At 47.6% G+C, this 18539-nt stretch overlaps 1 protein-coding gene across 5 annotated transcripts in view; it reads left to right on the forward strand.

Moving 5' to 3' along the window:
* The window catches only part of KRIT1 (KRIT1 ankyrin repeat containing), a 71148-nt gene extending 54591 nt beyond the window's left edge, over positions 1–16557 (forward strand). For all 5 annotated transcript variants that reach the window (XM_075587373.1, XM_075587374.1, XM_075587375.1 and 2 more), the window contains 9 exons: positions 714–870; positions 3190–3297; positions 3634–3790; positions 4473–4624; positions 5257–5423; positions 9530–9617; positions 10704–10910; positions 11978–12094; positions 13891–16557. In XM_075587373.1, coding sequence (XP_075443488.1) covers positions 714–870; positions 3190–3297; positions 3634–3790; positions 4473–4624; positions 5257–5423; positions 9530–9617; positions 10704–10910; positions 11978–12094; positions 13891–13980 — 1243 coding nt within the window. In that variant the 3' untranslated portion in view covers positions 13981–16557. The remainder of the gene's footprint in view (positions 1–713; positions 871–3189; positions 3298–3633; positions 3791–4472; positions 4625–5256; positions 5424–9529; positions 9618–10703; positions 10911–11977; positions 12095–13890) is intronic.
* Positions 16558–18539: the final 1982 nt, after the last annotated feature.

Genomic DNA, 18539 nt, shown 5'->3' on the forward strand with positions numbered 1-18539 from the left:
TGTAATGTTTCTGGAAAGAGACGGTGCCATATAAGGCAACCAACACCCTATGAGGTCATTGTTAGTTTGGGTTGCCCCAAATCTTTTATTTGACGTTCTGCGTATGAACAGGTCGAGCTTTAATATGAGATACACTAATTCCACACTTCTAGACTCTTCATATGGGCTGCTAATTAAAAGGTTCCTGTTCATGGTTTGATAGTCATTACCAAAAGAACGAGGACATTGTATTTAATGTTGTTCCAAGACCTTGGGAAACCCAGTGTATGGAATATATACATCTTTTACTCCCAATTTGAATTAGAAATGGCCAGCATTGTTAGCCTGCTCTAAGAATACTCAAACCTGACTTGGAAAGGCTTTCAACAGCCGAACAATCCCACAGTCAACGATGAAAGCTCTCATTCTGTCAGATGTGAAATAATAATGGATTCTGCCAACCGAGTATGGAATTCAGGGCATTGCCATTATAAATGTCTGGGGCCTGCATATTTTTCAGATAATTCACATTTTATCAATACTGCCGGTTTCATCAGTTCAGTGCTAGTGGGACTGCCGTTCATATACTATGCTGGTCTCCTTGTCATGAAGGCCGTTATCCTAGCACAAGAAACTCACCTTGTACTAGTGCGCAGTGCCTTGGGTATCGAGTTTAATTCTACCTGTGACGTGGACTCCCAGTGACTGGCTATTGTGTTTTTATGTTGCACAAGGTACGGAAAGGTTGAAGCCACGAGCATGTTGTTGGAGAAAGGAAAGTGTAACCCTAACTTGTTAAACGGGCAGCTAAGCTCCCCTCTTCATTTTGCTGCTGGAGGAGGACATTCGGAAATTGTGCAGCTTCTTCTGAACCTTCCAGAGACAGACAGGGTAAGTTCTTGTGTGTTCCTGCTTGTTTTAGTTCTGATTATGAAAGGGTTGGGCAAGTGGAACAACTGCCTCAGACCAACATATATAGGACCCCCAGTTGGGTTTGATTATTAGTGCATTGTGTATGTTCATCAAATATATATTTGATCTGGTCAATGCTGTAGGGTTAAAAAATACCGTGTAGAGCAATGTTTCACTAGTCCATCCAGCATGCTGGCCCATAATAATAAAGCAGTGCTATTCTGTAAGACACTGGTTCCCAACGCCAGTCCTGAAGAACCCCCAGCAGGTCAGCTTTTTAGGCTATCCCAGCATCACCACAGGCGACTCGGTCAGCGGCTCAGTCACTTTGACTGAACACATGTGCTTAATAAGGGATATCCCTAAAACCTGACATGTTGGGGTTTGTTGAGAACTGGAGTTGGGAACCACTGCTTAGCACCTCTTTAGATGCATAAAGAGACGGCCCATTCACTTGAAGTGGGTCTTCTATGTCTTATGGAATAGCCCGCTCAGTAAACGGGGACCTCCATGTTTGCAACATGGCTTGGAAGAGTGGGTGAGGTTGTTTTTACACAACTAGTTTCCTAATGCCACTTAATGGGACAGTCCCACAGAGCAGGCAAATAACGAATTTTTTTAAACTCCTATCAATATTGGGGGGAAGGAGTGGCGCAGTGAGTAAAGATACTGACTGGCATAGGGAGCCTGGTTCAATTCCCGGTGTCAGCTCCTTGTGACCTTGGGCAAATCACTTTATCTCCCTTTGCCTCAGGCACCAAAAAATAGATTGTAAGCTCTACGGGGAAGGGAGTGTGCCTGCAAAATGTCTCTGTAAAGCGCTACATAAAACTAGCAGCACTATACAAGAACATACTATTATTATTATTAATATAGTTATCTCCCGCAGAAAGATGCCATCTCCTTTAATGTAACTATTTACTTATTTACTTTCAGTGCACAAATGCATATTTTTCTATTCACTTTGCGTCACTGTAATTCTAATCTTATCTGACAATTCTTATCTTTTATGTCTTTAAACTAATTATGCTGTCATCATTAGCCAAACAAAACAACTAAACAAAAACAGCCTGGATCACGTATGTACATATGCACGTATGTACATATGTGTACATACATATATACAACAGTCTACATACCGTCTCAGTACAAAGGAGATTAGGTAAAAATTGTAAAACACTCCCAAGCATTTAGTTATTATAGAGAAAGTTTTAAAATTATTTTAACATACTTATACTTCTCTGGGGTTTTTTAATGATGTCAATGTTCTATATTTAACCCAGTGTTTCTCAACCTTTTTTTCCACAGGGCACCCCTATCGAGATAATTCGAGTGTTGGGGTACCCCATAATTGTATCAATTGTCACATTTTATTTAAATTCCAATAAAACTGGGTAGAAACGGAAATGAAGTATCTAATTAAAATATAATGTCACACTTCCATTTACAGACATCGCGATAACATTGTCAATGTAATGGTGTCACACGGCAGGCATCAGTTTATAGGGGTCCATGTTAATATGGACAAGAAGCAATAAGTGACACACCGAGTGCTCATTTTCATGTCATGGTCCAGAATCCCTGGCTGCAGGGGAAGCATTGTATGCTAAGAGATGATGGCCAAAAGCCGGGTTACAGACCTGTCTGGGACATTGTCAATATGCTCTCAAATGGTATTTGCATTTACTGTAAATAATTCTAAAATGTGGGTTTTCTGTTATTTTAAATGTAATGCAAAATCTTTCATCAGCAATAAATTCAGGAAGCATTGCAGCATTTGGGTTGATAGAATAAAAGCACACATCATTTGTTTCTCCCAGGAGGCACCCTTGATGTTAGTCTGAGGCACCCCTGGGAGACATGGTACCCTGGTTGAGAAACACCGATTTAATCCCATTAACCACAAAGAAACAACCCCATCTGGCAGCCAAGAAGTTAACCATGCCACTGCCATCCGTTCACTTGGTCCTAGGAGGGACTACTGTAAAGACTACACATTTTCCATGCTCACCGTCATTATTTTCATCTGGTTATATGTTGAAAGGAGTGGGGAGTCCTACTCCACAGAATAGAAAATACATAAATGATTACAGATAAAAAGGTAGATGGAATGATATTATTTCAAACTAAGCAGAAAAATACATGGAGATGAATAAATGAAAGTCAGATGATACCGAGCTCACCCAGTCCAACATTACAATGTGCTTTACTAAAATGGAGCACACATATACACATGGCGAGGTGCCTGTATGTAGAAATTGGTGCTGTAACCCCTTTCTGTCTCCTGTGTTCTTGCAGCACATTACTGACCAGCAAGGACGGTCCCCGCTGGACATCTGTGAAGAGAACAAGCAGAACAAGTGGGAAGAAACAGACGCGCTGCTGAAGGATGCAATGAATAAGCCTGTATGTGTTTTTCTGTTCTGTATTCAAGGAGAAAAATGTAATCTGGCATGTGACGAATCCTGTTGCTGTTTTTAAACGTTGTCACGAGGATCTCTAACCCGCAGCCTGAGATCTTTCTATTCCCTTGTCAAAGCCGCAGTCCATGTGGAGGACCCTAAGCAGTAAAACTGTGCACTCCTACTGTATTTGCCGAAACCTTTTTGTACTTCAAGACCGAACAACAAACCAACCAACCAACACTGGTCCTAGCACCAGTTGCAAACTGGAACTGGAATTATATTCAACAGTTATGACATATTCCAATTTATGTTTCTGTTTTTTCTTTCTATTCCACAGTATGAAAAAGTGCGTATATACCGAATGGATGGGTCGTACCGGTCAGTTGAGTTGAAGCATGGGAATAACACCTCTGTGCAGCAGATTATGGAGGGAATGCGCCTGTCACAGGAGACTCAGCAATACTTTACTATATGGATCTGTTCAGAGAATATCAGTAAGGAAGCTTGTAGTGTGTTTGTCACTGTTCTCACTGACGTCACTTCCTCCGGCATGGAACAAGAAATATTACAGATCAGGTCTTTCCTTTATTATTTCTATTGCAGAGACATGACAGAGCACGAATCCAGAAGGCATTTTGTAATTACTTCTATTATGTGATCTTTAATTACTTGTTACGTCACAAACCAAATCAGTGGACTGACAAGTTATTTACATGTTCATATGTGGGAATCTTACAGAACGCATAGCGTGTTTATCTGTTAAAAGGTATCGCGCTCTGTACGAGCCTAGTTTTCTCTCTGGCCAGTTATGGATATGACAACTCTTTGCTACCAAATCTTATCCTACACTCCTGATCCCATTGTTAAACAGAAGAGAGCGTCATTCCAATGGTATAATTTGAAGCTGCATTAATACTTAAGGGGTTAAATGGCACCAGTGACTTAGAAAACAAAAAGGGACTTGGTGCTCGAGGTGTAAACGTGAAAAAAGTACACTAATGTGGGGGCTACGGGATGACCTATATCCCACTTACAAAGGTATACAAATATAAGATAAAGACAGCAGCACTCCAAAATAAGTGAATCAACGTCAAAATGGATTACTCCCATTTGTATAACCAACGTTGTGACCCTCGCACTTTTAGCGGTTCACAAAACGTTGTTGTGTTTTCTCAGGTCTCCAGCTGAAGCCATTTCACAAGCCCCTGCAGCATGTCCGGGACTGGGCAGAAATCATTTCCGAGCTGACCAACCTGGATCCTCAGAGGGAAACCCCGCAGCTCTTCCTCAGGAGGGACGTGAGGCTGCCACTAGATATAGAGCAAAAGGTAAGAAGGGGCCCAAAGAAATCAGCATGAATTCCTTCTCCCCTTTTTTGGTTGACTAATCTAATACAGAAGAGAGACATTGAATCATACAATTAAGATATCCGTTCTGTAATCGATTACAAAGCAATAACACAAGCAGCCTACACAATTCACCTTGTGGTTTCATTCGTGGGTGGTGTTCTTGTTATAAAAAGGTGCTTATTTCGTAGGACAGTGAAGTGGATCACAGCGTAGAAAGGATTTTAGGAAGGGAGAATAAGTTGCGTTGAAGCAGTGTTCTGTTTTGTAATTTCCACTGTGCTATACAGTGACATGTAATAATGACAACCCACCGTGGGCTTCTAGCCCAGATTGGTTAAAAGTCTCCACGTATATAGATATCGCTCGCACTGGCTGTTATTCATTAAACTGCGATAGTGCAGAATGGGACAATATCACGGAAACGCTCATTGAAGTCAATAGGCACTTCAGTGCGATAGTGTCCTGATCGGCACTATTTCCCCTGTGCGTGTGTGTGTTTACAACCTTACATGCTAGTACATAAAAGTATTATGGTTACCACAGTGATTTTCATGCTTTTTTTCTTTTGTTGTATGATGATGTATTTATTCCAATTTATTTTTCTTTAAAAGATTGAGGAACCTCTGGCCATACTTATTCTTTTCGACGAAGCCAGGTACAACCTACTAAAAGGTTTCTATCCATCACCAGATGCGAAGCTGATCACACTGGCAAGTCTGCTTCTGCACATAGTCTATGGGAGCTACGAAAGCAAGAAACACAAGCAGGGCTTCCTAAAGTGAGTGCAAATCTTACTGCTCACCTACAGTGTCTCTCTCTCTCTCTCTCTCTGTGATCTCTCCTCCCCCCTCTCTGTGCCGATCTCTCTCCTCCCCCCACTCTGTGCCGATCTCTCTCCTCCCCCCTCTCTGTGCCGATCTCTACTCCCCCTCTCTGTGCCGATCTCTTTGCTCCCCCCTCTCTGTGCCGATCTCTTTGCTCCCCCCTTTCTGTGACGATCTCTCTCCTCCCCCCTCTCTGTGACGATCTCTCTCCTCCCCCCTCTCTGTGACGATCTCTCTCCTCCCCCCTCTCTGTGACGATCTCTCTCCTTCCCCCTCTCTGTGCCAATCTCTTTCCTCCCCCTCTCTGTGACGATCTCTCTCCTCCCCCCTCTCTGTGACGATCTCTCTCCTCCCCCCTCTCTGTGACGATCTCTCTCCTCCCCCCTCTCTGTGACATCTCTTTCCTCCCCCCTCTCTGTGACGATCTTTCCTCCCCCCTCTCTGTGTCGATCTCTTCCCTCCTCTGTTTGCCGATCTCTCCTCCACCTCTCTTTGCTGATCTCTCTCCTCCCCCACTCTGTGCCGATCTCTCTCCTCCCCCCACTCTGTGCCGATCTCTCTCCTCCCCCCACTCTGTGACGATCTCTCTCCTCCCCCCACTCTGTGCCGATCTCTCTCCCCCCACTCTGTGCCGATCTCTCTCCTCCCCCCACTCTGTGCCGATCTCTCTCCTCCCCCCACTCTGTGCCGATCTCTCTCCTCCCCCCACTCTGTGCCGATCACTCTTCTCCCCCCACTCTGTGCCGATCTCTCTCCTCCCCCCACTCTGTGCCGATCTCTCTCCTCCCCCCACTCTGTGCCGATCTCTCTCCTCCTCCCACTCTGTGCCGATCTCTCTCCTCCCCCCACTCTGTGCCGATCTCTCTCCTCCCCCCACTCTGTGCCGATCTCTCTCCTCCCCCCACTCTGTGCCGATCTCTCTCCTCCCCCCACTCTGTGCCGATCTCTCTCCTCCCCCCACTCTGTGCCGATCTCTCTCCTCCCCCCACTCTGTGCCGATCTCTCTCCTCCCCCCACTCTGTGCCGATCTCTTTCCTCCCCCCTCTCTGTGCCGATCTCTCTCCTCCCCCCTTTCTGTGCCGATCTCTCTCCTCCCCCCTTTCTGTGCCGATCTCTCTCCTCCCCCCTCTCTGTGCCGATCTCTTTCCTCCCCCTCTCTGTGCCGATCTCTTTCCTCCCCCTCTCTGTGCCGATCTCTTTCCTCCCCCCTCTCTGTGACGATCTCTCTCCTCCCCCCTCTCTGTGACGATCTCTCTCCTCCCCCCACTCTGTGCCGATCTCTCTCCTCCCCCCACTCTGTGCCGATCTCTCTCCTCCCCCCACTCTGTGCCGATCTCTCTCCTCCCCCCACTCTGTGCCGATCTCTCTCCTCCCCCCACTCTGTGCCGATCTCTCTCCTCCCCCCACTCTGTGCCGATCTCTCTCCTCCCCCCACTCTGTGCCGATCTCTCTCCTCCCCCCACTCTGTGCCGATCTCTCTCCTCCCCCCACTCTGTGCCGATCTCTCTCCTCCCCCCACTCTGTGCCGATCTCTCTCCTCCCCCCACTCTGTGCCGATCTCTTTCCTCCCCCCTCTCTGTGCCGATCTCTCTCCTCCCCCCTCTCTGTGCCGATCTCTCTCCTCCCCCCACTCTGTGCCGATCTCTCTCCTCCCCCCACTCTGTGCCGATCTCTCTCCTCCCCCCACTCTGTGCCGATCTCTCTCCTCCCCCCACTCTGTGCCGATCTCTCTCCTCCCCCCACTCTGTGCCGATCTCTCTCCTCCCCCCACTCTGTGCCGATCTCTCTCCTCCCCCCACTCTGTGCCGATCTCTCTCCTCCCCCCACTCTGTGCCGATCTCTCTCCTCCCCCCACTCTGTGCCGATCTCTCTCCTCCCCCCACTCTGTGCCGATCTCTCTCCTCCCCCCACTCTGTGCCGATCTCTCTCCTCCCCCCACTCTGTGCCGATCTCTCTCCTCCCCCCACTCTGTGCCGATCTCTCTCCTCCCCCCTCTCTGTGCCGATCTCTCTCCTCCCCCCTTTCTGTGCCGATCTCTCTCCTCCCCCCTTTCTGTGCCGATCTCTTTCCTCCCCCTCTCTGTGCCGATCTCTTTCCTCCCCCTCTCTGTGACGATCTCTCTCCTCCCCCCTCTCTGTGACGATCTCTCTCCTCCCCCCACTCTGTGCCGATCTCTCTCCTCCCCCCACTCTGTGCCGATCTCTCTCCTCCCCCCACTCTGTGCCGATCTCTCTCCTCCCCCCACTCTGTGCCGATCTCTCTCCTCCCCCCACTCTGTGCCGATCTCTCTCCTCCCCCCACTCTGTGCCGATCTCTCTCCTCCCCCCACTCTGTGCCGATCTCTCTCCTCCCCCCACTCTGTGCCGATCTCTCTCCTCCCCCCACTCTGTGCCGATCTCTCTCCTCCCCCCACTCTGTGCCGATCTCTCTCCTCCCCCCACTCTGTGCCGATCTCTCTCCTCCCCCCACTCTGTGCCGATCTCTCTCCTCCCCCCACTCTGTGCCGATCTCTTTCCTCCCCCCTCTCTGTGCCGATCTCTCTCCTCCCCCCTTTCTGTGCCGATCTCTCTCCTCCCCCCACTCTGTGCCGATCTCTCTCCTCCCCCCACTCTGTGCCGATCTCTCTCCTCCCCCCACTCTGTGCCGATCTTTCTCCTCCCCCCACTCTGTGCCGATCTCTCTCCTCCCCCCACTCTGTGCCGATCTCTCTCCTCCCCCCACTCTGTGCCGATCTCTCTCCTCCCCCCACTCTGTGCCGATCTCTCTCCTCCCCCCACTCTGTGCCGATCTCTCTCCTCCCCCCACTCTGTGCCGATCTCTCTCCTCCCCCCACTCTGTGCCGATCTCTCTCCTCCCCCCACTCTGTGCCGATCTCTCTCCTCCCCCCACTCTGTGCCGATCTCTCTCCTCCCCCCACTCTGTGCCGATCTCTCTCCTCCCCCCACTCTGTGCCGATCTCTCTCCTCCCCCCACTCTGTGCCGATCTCTCTCCTCCCCCCACTCTGTGCCGATCTCTCTCCTCCCCCCTCTCTGTGCCGATCTCTCTCCTCCCCCCTTTCTGTGCCGATCTCTCTCCTCCCCCCTTTCTGTGCCGATCTCTTTCCTCCCCCTCTCTGTGCCGATCTCTTTCCTCCCCCTCTCTGTGACGATCTCTCTCCTCCCCCCTCTCTGTGACGATCTCTCTCCTCCCCCCTCTCTGTGACGATCTCTCTCCTCCCCCCACTCTGTGCCGATCTCTCTCCTCCCCCCACTCTGTGCCGATCTCTCTCCTCCCCCCACTCTGTGCCGATCTCTCTCCTCCCCCCTCTCTGTGCCGATCTCTCTCCTCCCCCCTTTCTGTGCCGATCTCTCTCCTCCCCCCTTTCTGTGCCGATCTCTTTCCTCCCCCTCTCTGTGCCGATCTCTTTCCTCCCCCTCTCTGTGACGATCTCTCTCCTCCCCCCTCTCTGTGACGATCTCTCTCCTCCCCCCTCTCTGTGACGATCTCTCTCCTCCCCCCACTCTGTGCCGATCTCTCTCCTCCCCCCACTCTGTGCCGATCTCTCTCCTCCCCCCACTCTGTGCCGATCTCTCTCCTCCCCCCACTCTGTGCCGATCTCTCTCCTCCCCCCCTCTGTGCAGCTCTCCTCCCCCCCTCTGTGCCGCTCTCCTCCCCCCCTCTGTGCCGATCTCCTCCCCCCTCTGTGCCGCTCTCCTCCCCCCCTCTGTGCCGATCTCCTCCCCCCCTCTGTGCCGATCTCTCCCCCCCCTCTGTGCCGATCTCTCCTCCCCTTTTTCTGTGCCGATCTCTCTCCTCCCCCCACCCCGTGCCGATCTCTCTCCTCCCCCCTCTCTGTGCCGATCTCTCTCCTGTCCCTGACAGTGTTCTCTCTCTCCCCTCTCTGTGACGATCTCTCTCCTCCCCCCTCTCTGTGACGATCTCTCTCCTCCCCCCTCTGTGACGATCTCTCTCCTGTCCCTGACAGTGTTCTCTCTCTCCCCTCTCTGTGCTGATCTCTCTCTCTCCCGTTCTCTCTCTCCATCTGTCTTGATTAATTGAAATCCTTTGCCTTTCTTACAGTGAAGAAAATCTAAAATCCATAGTGCCAATGACTAAAGTGAAAAGCAAAGCACCTCACTGGACGAATCGAATTCTACACGAGTACAAGGTACGCCATTTAATTATGCCCATCAATTACACCAGAAACATATAACATGCTGTTAGCTACAACGACAAATAACTGATACCGTTCTGTGGCCGCTGCGCCCTCAGCAGGTCAGTCTGTGCTATAGAGCAGCGTTTCCCAAATGGAGGGCCACGGCACCAAAATTGCCGGGTCGCAGCCAGGCTGGCCGGCGGTGTCTCCCGTCCCCCCCGCTCAAATTAAAAAACAATGGCGGCGATTCCCCCCCGCGGTCCCGCGCGCTTGCGCAGGGCAAGCAGGGCCCGCTCCTTTCCTCCCCCCCGCTCCCAACGTGGGACGGAGGAGGAAGTACCAGCTCCTCTGCGGCCCGCACGTTACGTGGGACGGAGGGGGAAGTACAAGCTCCTACTGCGGCCCGCTTCCCCCCGCGGCCAGCTTCCCGAGCTCACCTCCCGTGGCACCCCCTCCCGAGCCCACCTCCCGTGCCCCCAAGCCCACCTCCCGTCCCGGGCAGCAGGGGATATCGGGGGCAGCAGGGGATATCGGGGGCAGCAGGGGAAAGCGTCCGGCGGCAAGGTAAGTCACCCCACCCAGTCACTGCCTCCCACCCAAGTGTCCCTGGCCCCCACCCACCCACCCACCCAATTGACTTCAGTGGGAAATTTCGGCCAAAACGACCCGATCAACCACTTCGGCAGATATAGAATAAGCCCCAAAGGCTGTAGTATAGTATCAATTTAGAGTGCATATGATAAAGACATATAGAAACAATAATACATGTACTTACACAAATTGTGTGTGTGTAATATATAATATTACAATATGTGTGTGTGAAAAATATAATAATATTACATCCACCCACCATCTTATAAGTGTTATTTCACTTTGTGTGTGTAAATAATGCACTTTACTGGCCTTTGCATGTGCATTTTTTAAAAAAAAAATTTAAAAAGCACTACTACAGACAAAATGATTTGTGTATTCAGCCCGATTAAATATAAGATGCGAATATATTAGCCCAGTAATCGCTTCATGCGTTTGAGGCCTATGTACTTTGCCATCTTTAGTTTGGATCAATGGACTTTTGTGTATTCTGTTGTTTGCTCTCAGAGTTTAAGTGCGAGTGAGGGTGTGAGCAAGGAGATGCACCATCTGCAGCGCATGTTCCTTCAGACCTGCTGGGACATTCCTACCTACGGAGCAGCATTCTTCACGGGCCAGATTTTCACAAAGGCGAGCTCCAGCAACCACAAAGTCATCCGAGTGTATGTTGGAGTCAACATAAAGGGACTCCATCTCCTCAACTTGGAAACCAAGGTATACCTGAGGAAACTGGGGCTAGAGAAGCCACCACTTGGAAAGATCGCACCTTGCACATGTAGTCTTCACAGTTTCTACAGGACAGCAGGGACAGTGTGATATTACACATTTTATTTTACAGTATTATATAGTATTAGTAATGGCATAATTATACATTGATATGTATTGTACGTTATGTACCATGTACCTGGAAACTGATGTATTTTGGTAATTCTCCTGTGTATTTTGATATTTTTAACTGCGCCTGAACAGAGGGCTCTCCTGGAGCTGACCCGTCACACTAGACATTTGTAGGTGTTGAGGCTGGTATTTGCCACGAATAATTACACATACTGTACAGCCTTGTGGTCACCAATAGTAAGTTGTGACGTCATCTACCAATGATGTTGCAGCTTTCTATTGGCAGCCAGACGAAGGGTGACACTGGAAGCCATTTTGTTTGCATTAAGCAAGTATTCTTGCCCGATGGAGAAAACTGCCGTTCTCTTAGGGGGGGCCACGGAGGTCAGGGCATTGTGGATCGACTCCGAGGGACCCCTCGGTTCAGGCAATATAAATAAATATTCCCCTCTCCCCAAAAGAAAAACAGCAAAGCTACGGACCATATTTACTTAGTCACTTTGTTAATAAGGTTATATATTATAGTATATGTCTATACTGTAAAGAGCTTTAAACAAGGGAGACATTAAAAAATGTAATAATATTACATCCACTCACCATCTTATAAGTGTTAGTTCACTTTTAGTGTTATTCAGCATTATTTCACGATGGTACAATACTGCAATGGTTATACACTTCACTAATGTACAAGCCTTAGTTATAGAATATATCACTTTTTTACATCAGGAAGGCTCCAAGTGTGCAGATGTGGCAGCCGTCATTGCGCCCGCCGGGCCGCTGTAGCGCGACAAACGCACCAGCGGGAGAAACACTGTGTCTGCATGCGCCGCGCGCGATAAAGGGGTGAATGCGTTATTGCTCCCGCTGGCACGTTCGTGAGTGCAATAACGTCTGCTACATCTGTGCGTGTTTTACTCATACAGCGCTTCATGTTTGTGTTGCAGGCCTTGCTCATCAGTTTAAAGTTTGGCTGCTTCACGTGGCAGCTGGGAGACGCAGATACCTGTTTCCAAATCCATAGTTTGGAAAACAAAATGAGTTTCATCGTTCACACCAAGCAGGTAAATGTCCTGTGATTATTGACGATCGGGAGATATCGCAGCACTCATTTTAGCACAAAAAACATTTGTATAAATACTAGTGCTCCTAACCCAGGGGTGGGCAACTCCTAGTCCTCAAGGGCCACAAACAGGATAGGTTTCCAGGATATCCCTGCTTCAGCCCAGGTGGTTCAATCAGTCTCTGCTTCAGCACAGGTGGCTCAATCACAGACTCAGTCGATTGAGCCACCTGTGCTGAAGCAGGGATAGCCGGAAAACCTGACCTGTTGGTGGCCCTTGAGGATTGGAGTTGCCCACCCCTATCCTAACCAATGGTCAGACCTGCTGCTGCACAGAACATCAAGATTACATGCAAGAAAGGCGGCCGGACACTTTCGGATTTCCAAGCAAAAACCGCTTAATCTGCTATATTTGACCAACGTTTTGGCTCACACTGTCTTGCGAGAGGTTGCTGTGACAGTCGAAACGTCGGTAAAATATGGCTGATTTTTGCTTGGAGATCCAAAAGTGCCTGGCCATTTTTCTTACATGTAATGCTGTTATTATTGAAGCCTCCCATAATCCTAACCAACAGGCTCACCGTCAGTTCACAGACTTATCCATACGGCCTCTTAACACTTTTGCTGCCAGCAACACATTGCAAAAGGGTTAAATAGCATTTCTTAGTACAGCCTTCTTATGTATACACATATATACATTTTAATTGCTCAGCCTCTGATCCTGTGATGTCCCTTTGGAGAAGGGAGAGAATAGAAGTACTGTAGTTATAGACCATAGAGAAAAAGTAGGACCTCAGCCTCAAGGCCGAATCTTGGCAATCCAAGCATGAGCCCCACTCATTCCCACTCCGGGGGACCCCCGCACCGGTCTCCGCTCAGCTACCAGGGTTCACGTAATGGCACAGTTCCAAACTTTGCCGGCACCCCCTTTTGGAGGTCAGCATCTCTAGAAGCAATGAGTCCCCGGAGCGGAATGTAATGGGGGTCAGATCCGGAGACCCCCTGCTTCAAACCTATGTTAAACAAATTATAAATTAAAAAAAGCATATGAATTGCTCCTTTAAACTAAAACATTGTGACATTAAACTCATTTGTGGTCCGCGCCATTTCGGCCATCTCTCCCATCTCTCCCTATTTCTCAGTGAAACTATGACCCTTGGCTAAAAAAAAAAAAAAGACTTTTTTCTGTTTTCTCCCTTATAAAAGTTCTCTCTTCCCAAGGCATGTCCATTGTTTTTTATTTCCCGAATCCCAATGATAGGATGCTTTAGATGCTGGACATCGTAGGCCAGTGTTTTTCACCCTCTGCTCGGCACATCCCAGCCAGATCATGGCCTCGTTGATTCATTCATGTGCCCTTAGTAATGAATGAGGTATAACTGAAGCCTGGCTGGGGTTCCATGAGAAGGGGTTTGAGAAACAAAGCTATACTGTAGTTGACACACAGTGCAGCAGAATTGTGTGTTTGCGTGCACCCCTATGTGCGAGGATGTATGTGTAAAGGCTTTTTTAGCAAACATAGACACAGCCCAGCGCACAATGCTGCTGACATTTTACTATTGATAATCTCGGGATAAATGAGATGATATGAGCAGTTATAGCTCCTTTTAACTACAGTAGCTGTTTGTTTGATCCAGTTTACCCCACAGTGAAGATGCAGTTTCAGCTTCCTACAGGCTGATGCAATCAAACATTTTAACCCTGAACTGTTCAAGTATTGAGGGTGAATTTATACCTCATTTACAATACAAATGTGAGTTCTCTAAAAAGTGATATTTCTTCCTTTCCAACAAACAGGCAGGTCTCGTTATAAAGCTGCTGATGAAGTTAAGTGGCCAGTTTACACCCAGCGACAGAACTGTGACTGAGCGATATGGCTATGGATAACTTAAAGGAGACAAATTCAACCCGCCTCTACAAATACACACTGCATAAGAACTCCATGCCTGGAGACTGGATTGTATTAGTGGTTGTATTCTTTTATCAAATGTGTTTTTCTATAGACAAGATGGCAGAGTTTCTGAAAACCATTCCTGATAAATACTGCTTTGTTACTTTTCTATATTTGGTTAGTGTGAGCTGTCCATGAAAATAATCATGCTATGATTGTATAGCCCAATATAGCTATAACTATAAGTGCTGCTCAGTGTGTTGCAGTCCTGTGTAATGGCAAATGCGTTAACATTTGTTATTTTAAAAAAAAGAAAATAACCCTCATTCTGAATAATCAAGCTGGTATTTTTTAACGCTGAATGAATACAACTGTATTAGAGTTCATTGTCATTTGTAATAACCTCTCCTCTGTTGCCCACGAAGTGTGTGATTGATCATGATATTGACATTGTCTCGTAGACCTACTCGTTTCGCTTCTGCTCTAAGAGCATTTTTTGGTTCTGACTTTGCAATATTGAGAACGTTTTCTTTGGTAAGATCGTTTGTGCACAGTACACATCAAAAGTGGTGTGCAAAGTTTATTGGAAATAAGATCATTTGTGACTTTGGTCTGACCCCGAGCTTTTCGACTGGCGGCCTTTCTGCCAACTTGTGGCCTTTTGGAGGGTCCTTCATCTGGCCCTTGAACTCTGTGCTCCTGATAATTTCATACCAGTTGCTTAGGCTGCCAAGTGCAGCTTTTCACACTGAAACGCACTTGTAAATTAGAGTAATGTAAATAGATATGGTACAGATGTTTTTATGAATGCTTGCAAAATGTTAAAATATAGTAATTTTTAAGTCTTTAAATGTATCTAAAATAGCATTACAATACGCTTGCGGCCCTTCTACTCCTACTCCTAAATGTTTTTGACCTAACCCCTTTGGAGAAAGAGTTGGAAGAGCCCTGGTCTAAAGCTTTGCAAACAGCAGCGCCACCTACTGACACCTTTCTGTTTTATTATTATTATTATTATTATTGCAGGTGTGTGCGGTGCCATAAAAGGGCTCCCCAACTGCTGCACTCTGAATCCCCAGATTTAGCATTCAATAATTCAATATTTAAAGGGGGCAGTTCTAGTAGAAAGGTCTGATTAGTGCAGTTGCTAAACTCCTGCTTGATCCCCTCCTGTCATCAGACAGTGCTGGTATTCGTCATTGTTTTAGTACCGGAGAGGATTGTCTTGTAATTCTCTACTATAATCCATGTGGTGGCAGCAACGATTTTGTATTTTTACTTTGCTGACAGTAACCAGCTTTGGTCAGTACTTTCCTTCAAATGGTCAAAAGTTTGGTTGCAATAAATGGTACGGAGCATCACTATTGTTTTTTTAACAAATTTGATTTCCTTTTTTGTTTTTGTTTTTAAAGAAAATGTATTTTTGAAATGAGCCTCTCCTTCTTCTTTATTGTTATAATGTGTATATAGCACCTTTTTGTTTACAAGGATTATGCTCTATTGCAGACATATATTGCTGTATTGCATACTACATGTCCCCTTCACCACAGAAGGTGTGTGACATATATGGCTATGCAGGAAAGTAGGTCAGAGTTATGCTCCAGGGTTCACCAAAGATAAAACCATTCCATGAAGGTATTATCTGTATTATTGTTACATACTTCTATACAGTACATATCTACTCCTCTGCTTTTATTGGGCTCAGACAAACGTGTCTTTATAAAATGCATGCAGGCTGCTCTGGTAACAGAGACGCTAACGGGAGAAAAATGTGACTCACATTTCTTAGTTTATTAGACAGCTTTTTTGCCCCCAGCATGTTTGTATTTCAACCCGGGGTTCCACAAGCTCCCCTCGGGTACCGCGGGCGCCAGGGGGGGAGAGATGGGACAACTCCCACAGCTGTCCCAGGCCCGGCGGAGCGGGTGACACCGCACTCAGCAGCAACACTGCGATCCATCCTCTCCCTTCTCCTGCTGATGCCGGAAGACGCGTTCAATTTCCGGCTAAGGGCTGGGACCCGCTGCGGCCGGCGGTGCGGGCGGCCGCACGAGCGTTCCCCACCAGCAGGGGAATCCTTCTGAGCAGGTCCCAGTCCCCTCTCGCTGCACGGCTCACTACGCGCTGTGACGCGTCAGCCGCATAGGGATGCAAGAAAATTGTGATCCCGAGCGGTGACGCGTCACGTGGTGCGCTGAGCCGATCAGCGGCGGGAGCGGGAGCTGTCACACAGCTTCCTACACAAGGTAGGGGGTGGTGTGTGTGTGTGTGTCTGTGTCAGCGTGTGTGAGGGCATTTGTGTGGGAAGGGGGAGGGAGCTGCTTACCTTCCAGCAGCCCGCAGCAGCTCCCTCCTGTCCTGCAGACCGAGCCTGTGGAGGGAGGGGGGGAGTAGTGGGTCCCTCCACTCAAACCACGCCCCCGCTCCCTACAGACCGCATATTGCGGTCTGTGCCTGACTGAGGGAGCGGGGCCTTAGCCTAACAGAAGGAGGGAGCTTCGGATCGGCGCTGCACCGCAGGCTCAAAGGTGTGTGCGCGCGCTGGGGAAAGGCGGAGAGTGTAATGGGGCAAGAGAGGGGGTGAGAATAAGGGGGAAAGGAGTGTAGAGCGCGATGGGGGAACAGAGAGGAGGGAGTGTGAAACGGGGGATGAGAGACGGGCGGGGTGGGGTGAGGGCAATGGTTGGGGTTCCCTAGAATTTCACAATTTAATTCTAGGGTTCCTTAACCAAAAAAAAGGTTGAAACCCACTGTTTTAGAGTATGGCCACCATAGAAAGTAGATTTTAAAAGCCAGGTACAGTATTATTGTGGTGTTACCTCTTATACAATAGTTGTTACTTTCTTTGAGTATCAGCCTGCGCTCTGTAGTGTGACTGGGGACAACTCAGTGTTGTAAGTTAGACAGCGGCTACTAAACAGCGTTAGGCTTTGTGTGCAGTCAGCCAGGGCATGAGGAAAATTAATACTATGGTGGTATTTCTTGAGCTTCATTTAAAGAAGCAATCCAATGAATATCCTACATGTGGGGTTTTGTGTTTCATTAAATCAGTTCTGTAGTATTAGATATTTACTGAATTTTTTTATTATTCAACTCTTAATGCCATCTTTAATGAGCTGTAATATACTGAGCATCCTGTGATTTCTATAGCAGGTATTTAGCCCACCTCCCCAGCAGTGCAAGATCTTTGTAACACTTTCCTGTTTGAGATAATTTGTTGCCAATATTCCCAGCAGTTTGAGCTACAAACTGTAACAATAGATAATGTTACCATAGTAATATAAGAATACATTGTAGCTGCTGAGTTAGGCCGCGCTTGTAGAGCGCGTGACGGGTGACGTCACCCGTCTCTGTCGCCACCCGCGAAAGTTATAATTTAACTTTCGGCGACGTCGCTGGCAACCTGGCCATTGATTGGTTCAGAGACTGTCACATGTGGCGACAGCCTCTGAAAAATCAAATTTTATCGGCTCAAGAATTCGCGTCGCTCCGTCACATCGCGCTTACTATAAGCGCATGCGACAGCGGCAATGCTTTTGTTTTCAGGCGACATCGCCGTCGCCGGCACTATAAGCGCAGCCTTACATTTACTGGACACCTAACAAGCTCCAATTAAACCCCCAAAATACCCACAACATATATATAAGCATATGAGTGTCAGAAGAGTGCTACTGAGCTGGCAATTGCATTAAAACCAGAGACATAACATAAAACACAGACAGAGCTCAGTTTTTAGCACATCTAGTGAGACTCATACACGGTACAGTGCCTAAATATATATGGAATAACTAATAAGTAAATGGTCTTTTAGTTTGACATTTTTGGCCAAAATTGTTGTAAGCCCCTGAGCCAACGCCAAGGCAGACCACATATCAGGGGTCCCTAACGCTAATATAAATTCTTAATAACCTGTTTAATAACAGGAAGAATGATTTATAGTAAATCTGTCAATATTAGCTGTAAAGTTCTGTCTGACTGAAGCTTTTATTAACCTGTACATTACCAGGAAAAGCACTCTGTATTAGAGATGTCTCAGCCAAACTGCAAGCCAAAGTTCTGTCTGACTGAAGCTTTTATTAACCTGTACATTACCAGGAAAAGCACTCTGTATTAGAGATGTCACAGCCAAACTGCAAGCAGGCAAGTTCCCCTGAGTGGAAGATGCTATGGAGTGAGCCCATAACCATTTAAATGTGGGAGGGGGTGAGCTTAAATTAAGTAGGAGGTTGCCAACCTCCAATCAGCTATGACTAGCTGGACAAGATTTGTAAAACTTACTGGACACCTAACAAGCTCCAATTAAACCCCCAAAATACCCACAACATATATATAAGCATATGAGTGTCAGAAGAGTGCTACTGAGCTGGCAATTGCATTAAAACCAGAGACATAACATAAAACACAGACAGAGCTCAGTTTTTAGCACATCTAGTGAGACTCATACACGGTACAGTGCCTAAATATATATGGAATAACTAATAAGTAAATGGTCTTTTAGTTTGACATTTTTGGCCAAAATTGTTGTAAGCCCCTGAGCCAACGCCAAGGCAGACCA

The sequence above is a fragment of the Ascaphus truei genome, chromosome 2 (genome assembly GCF_040206685.1).
Source record: "Ascaphus truei isolate aAscTru1 chromosome 2, aAscTru1.hap1, whole genome shotgun sequence".
In the NCBI taxonomy this organism is placed as follows: domain Eukaryota; kingdom Metazoa; phylum Chordata; class Amphibia; order Anura; family Ascaphidae; genus Ascaphus; species Ascaphus truei.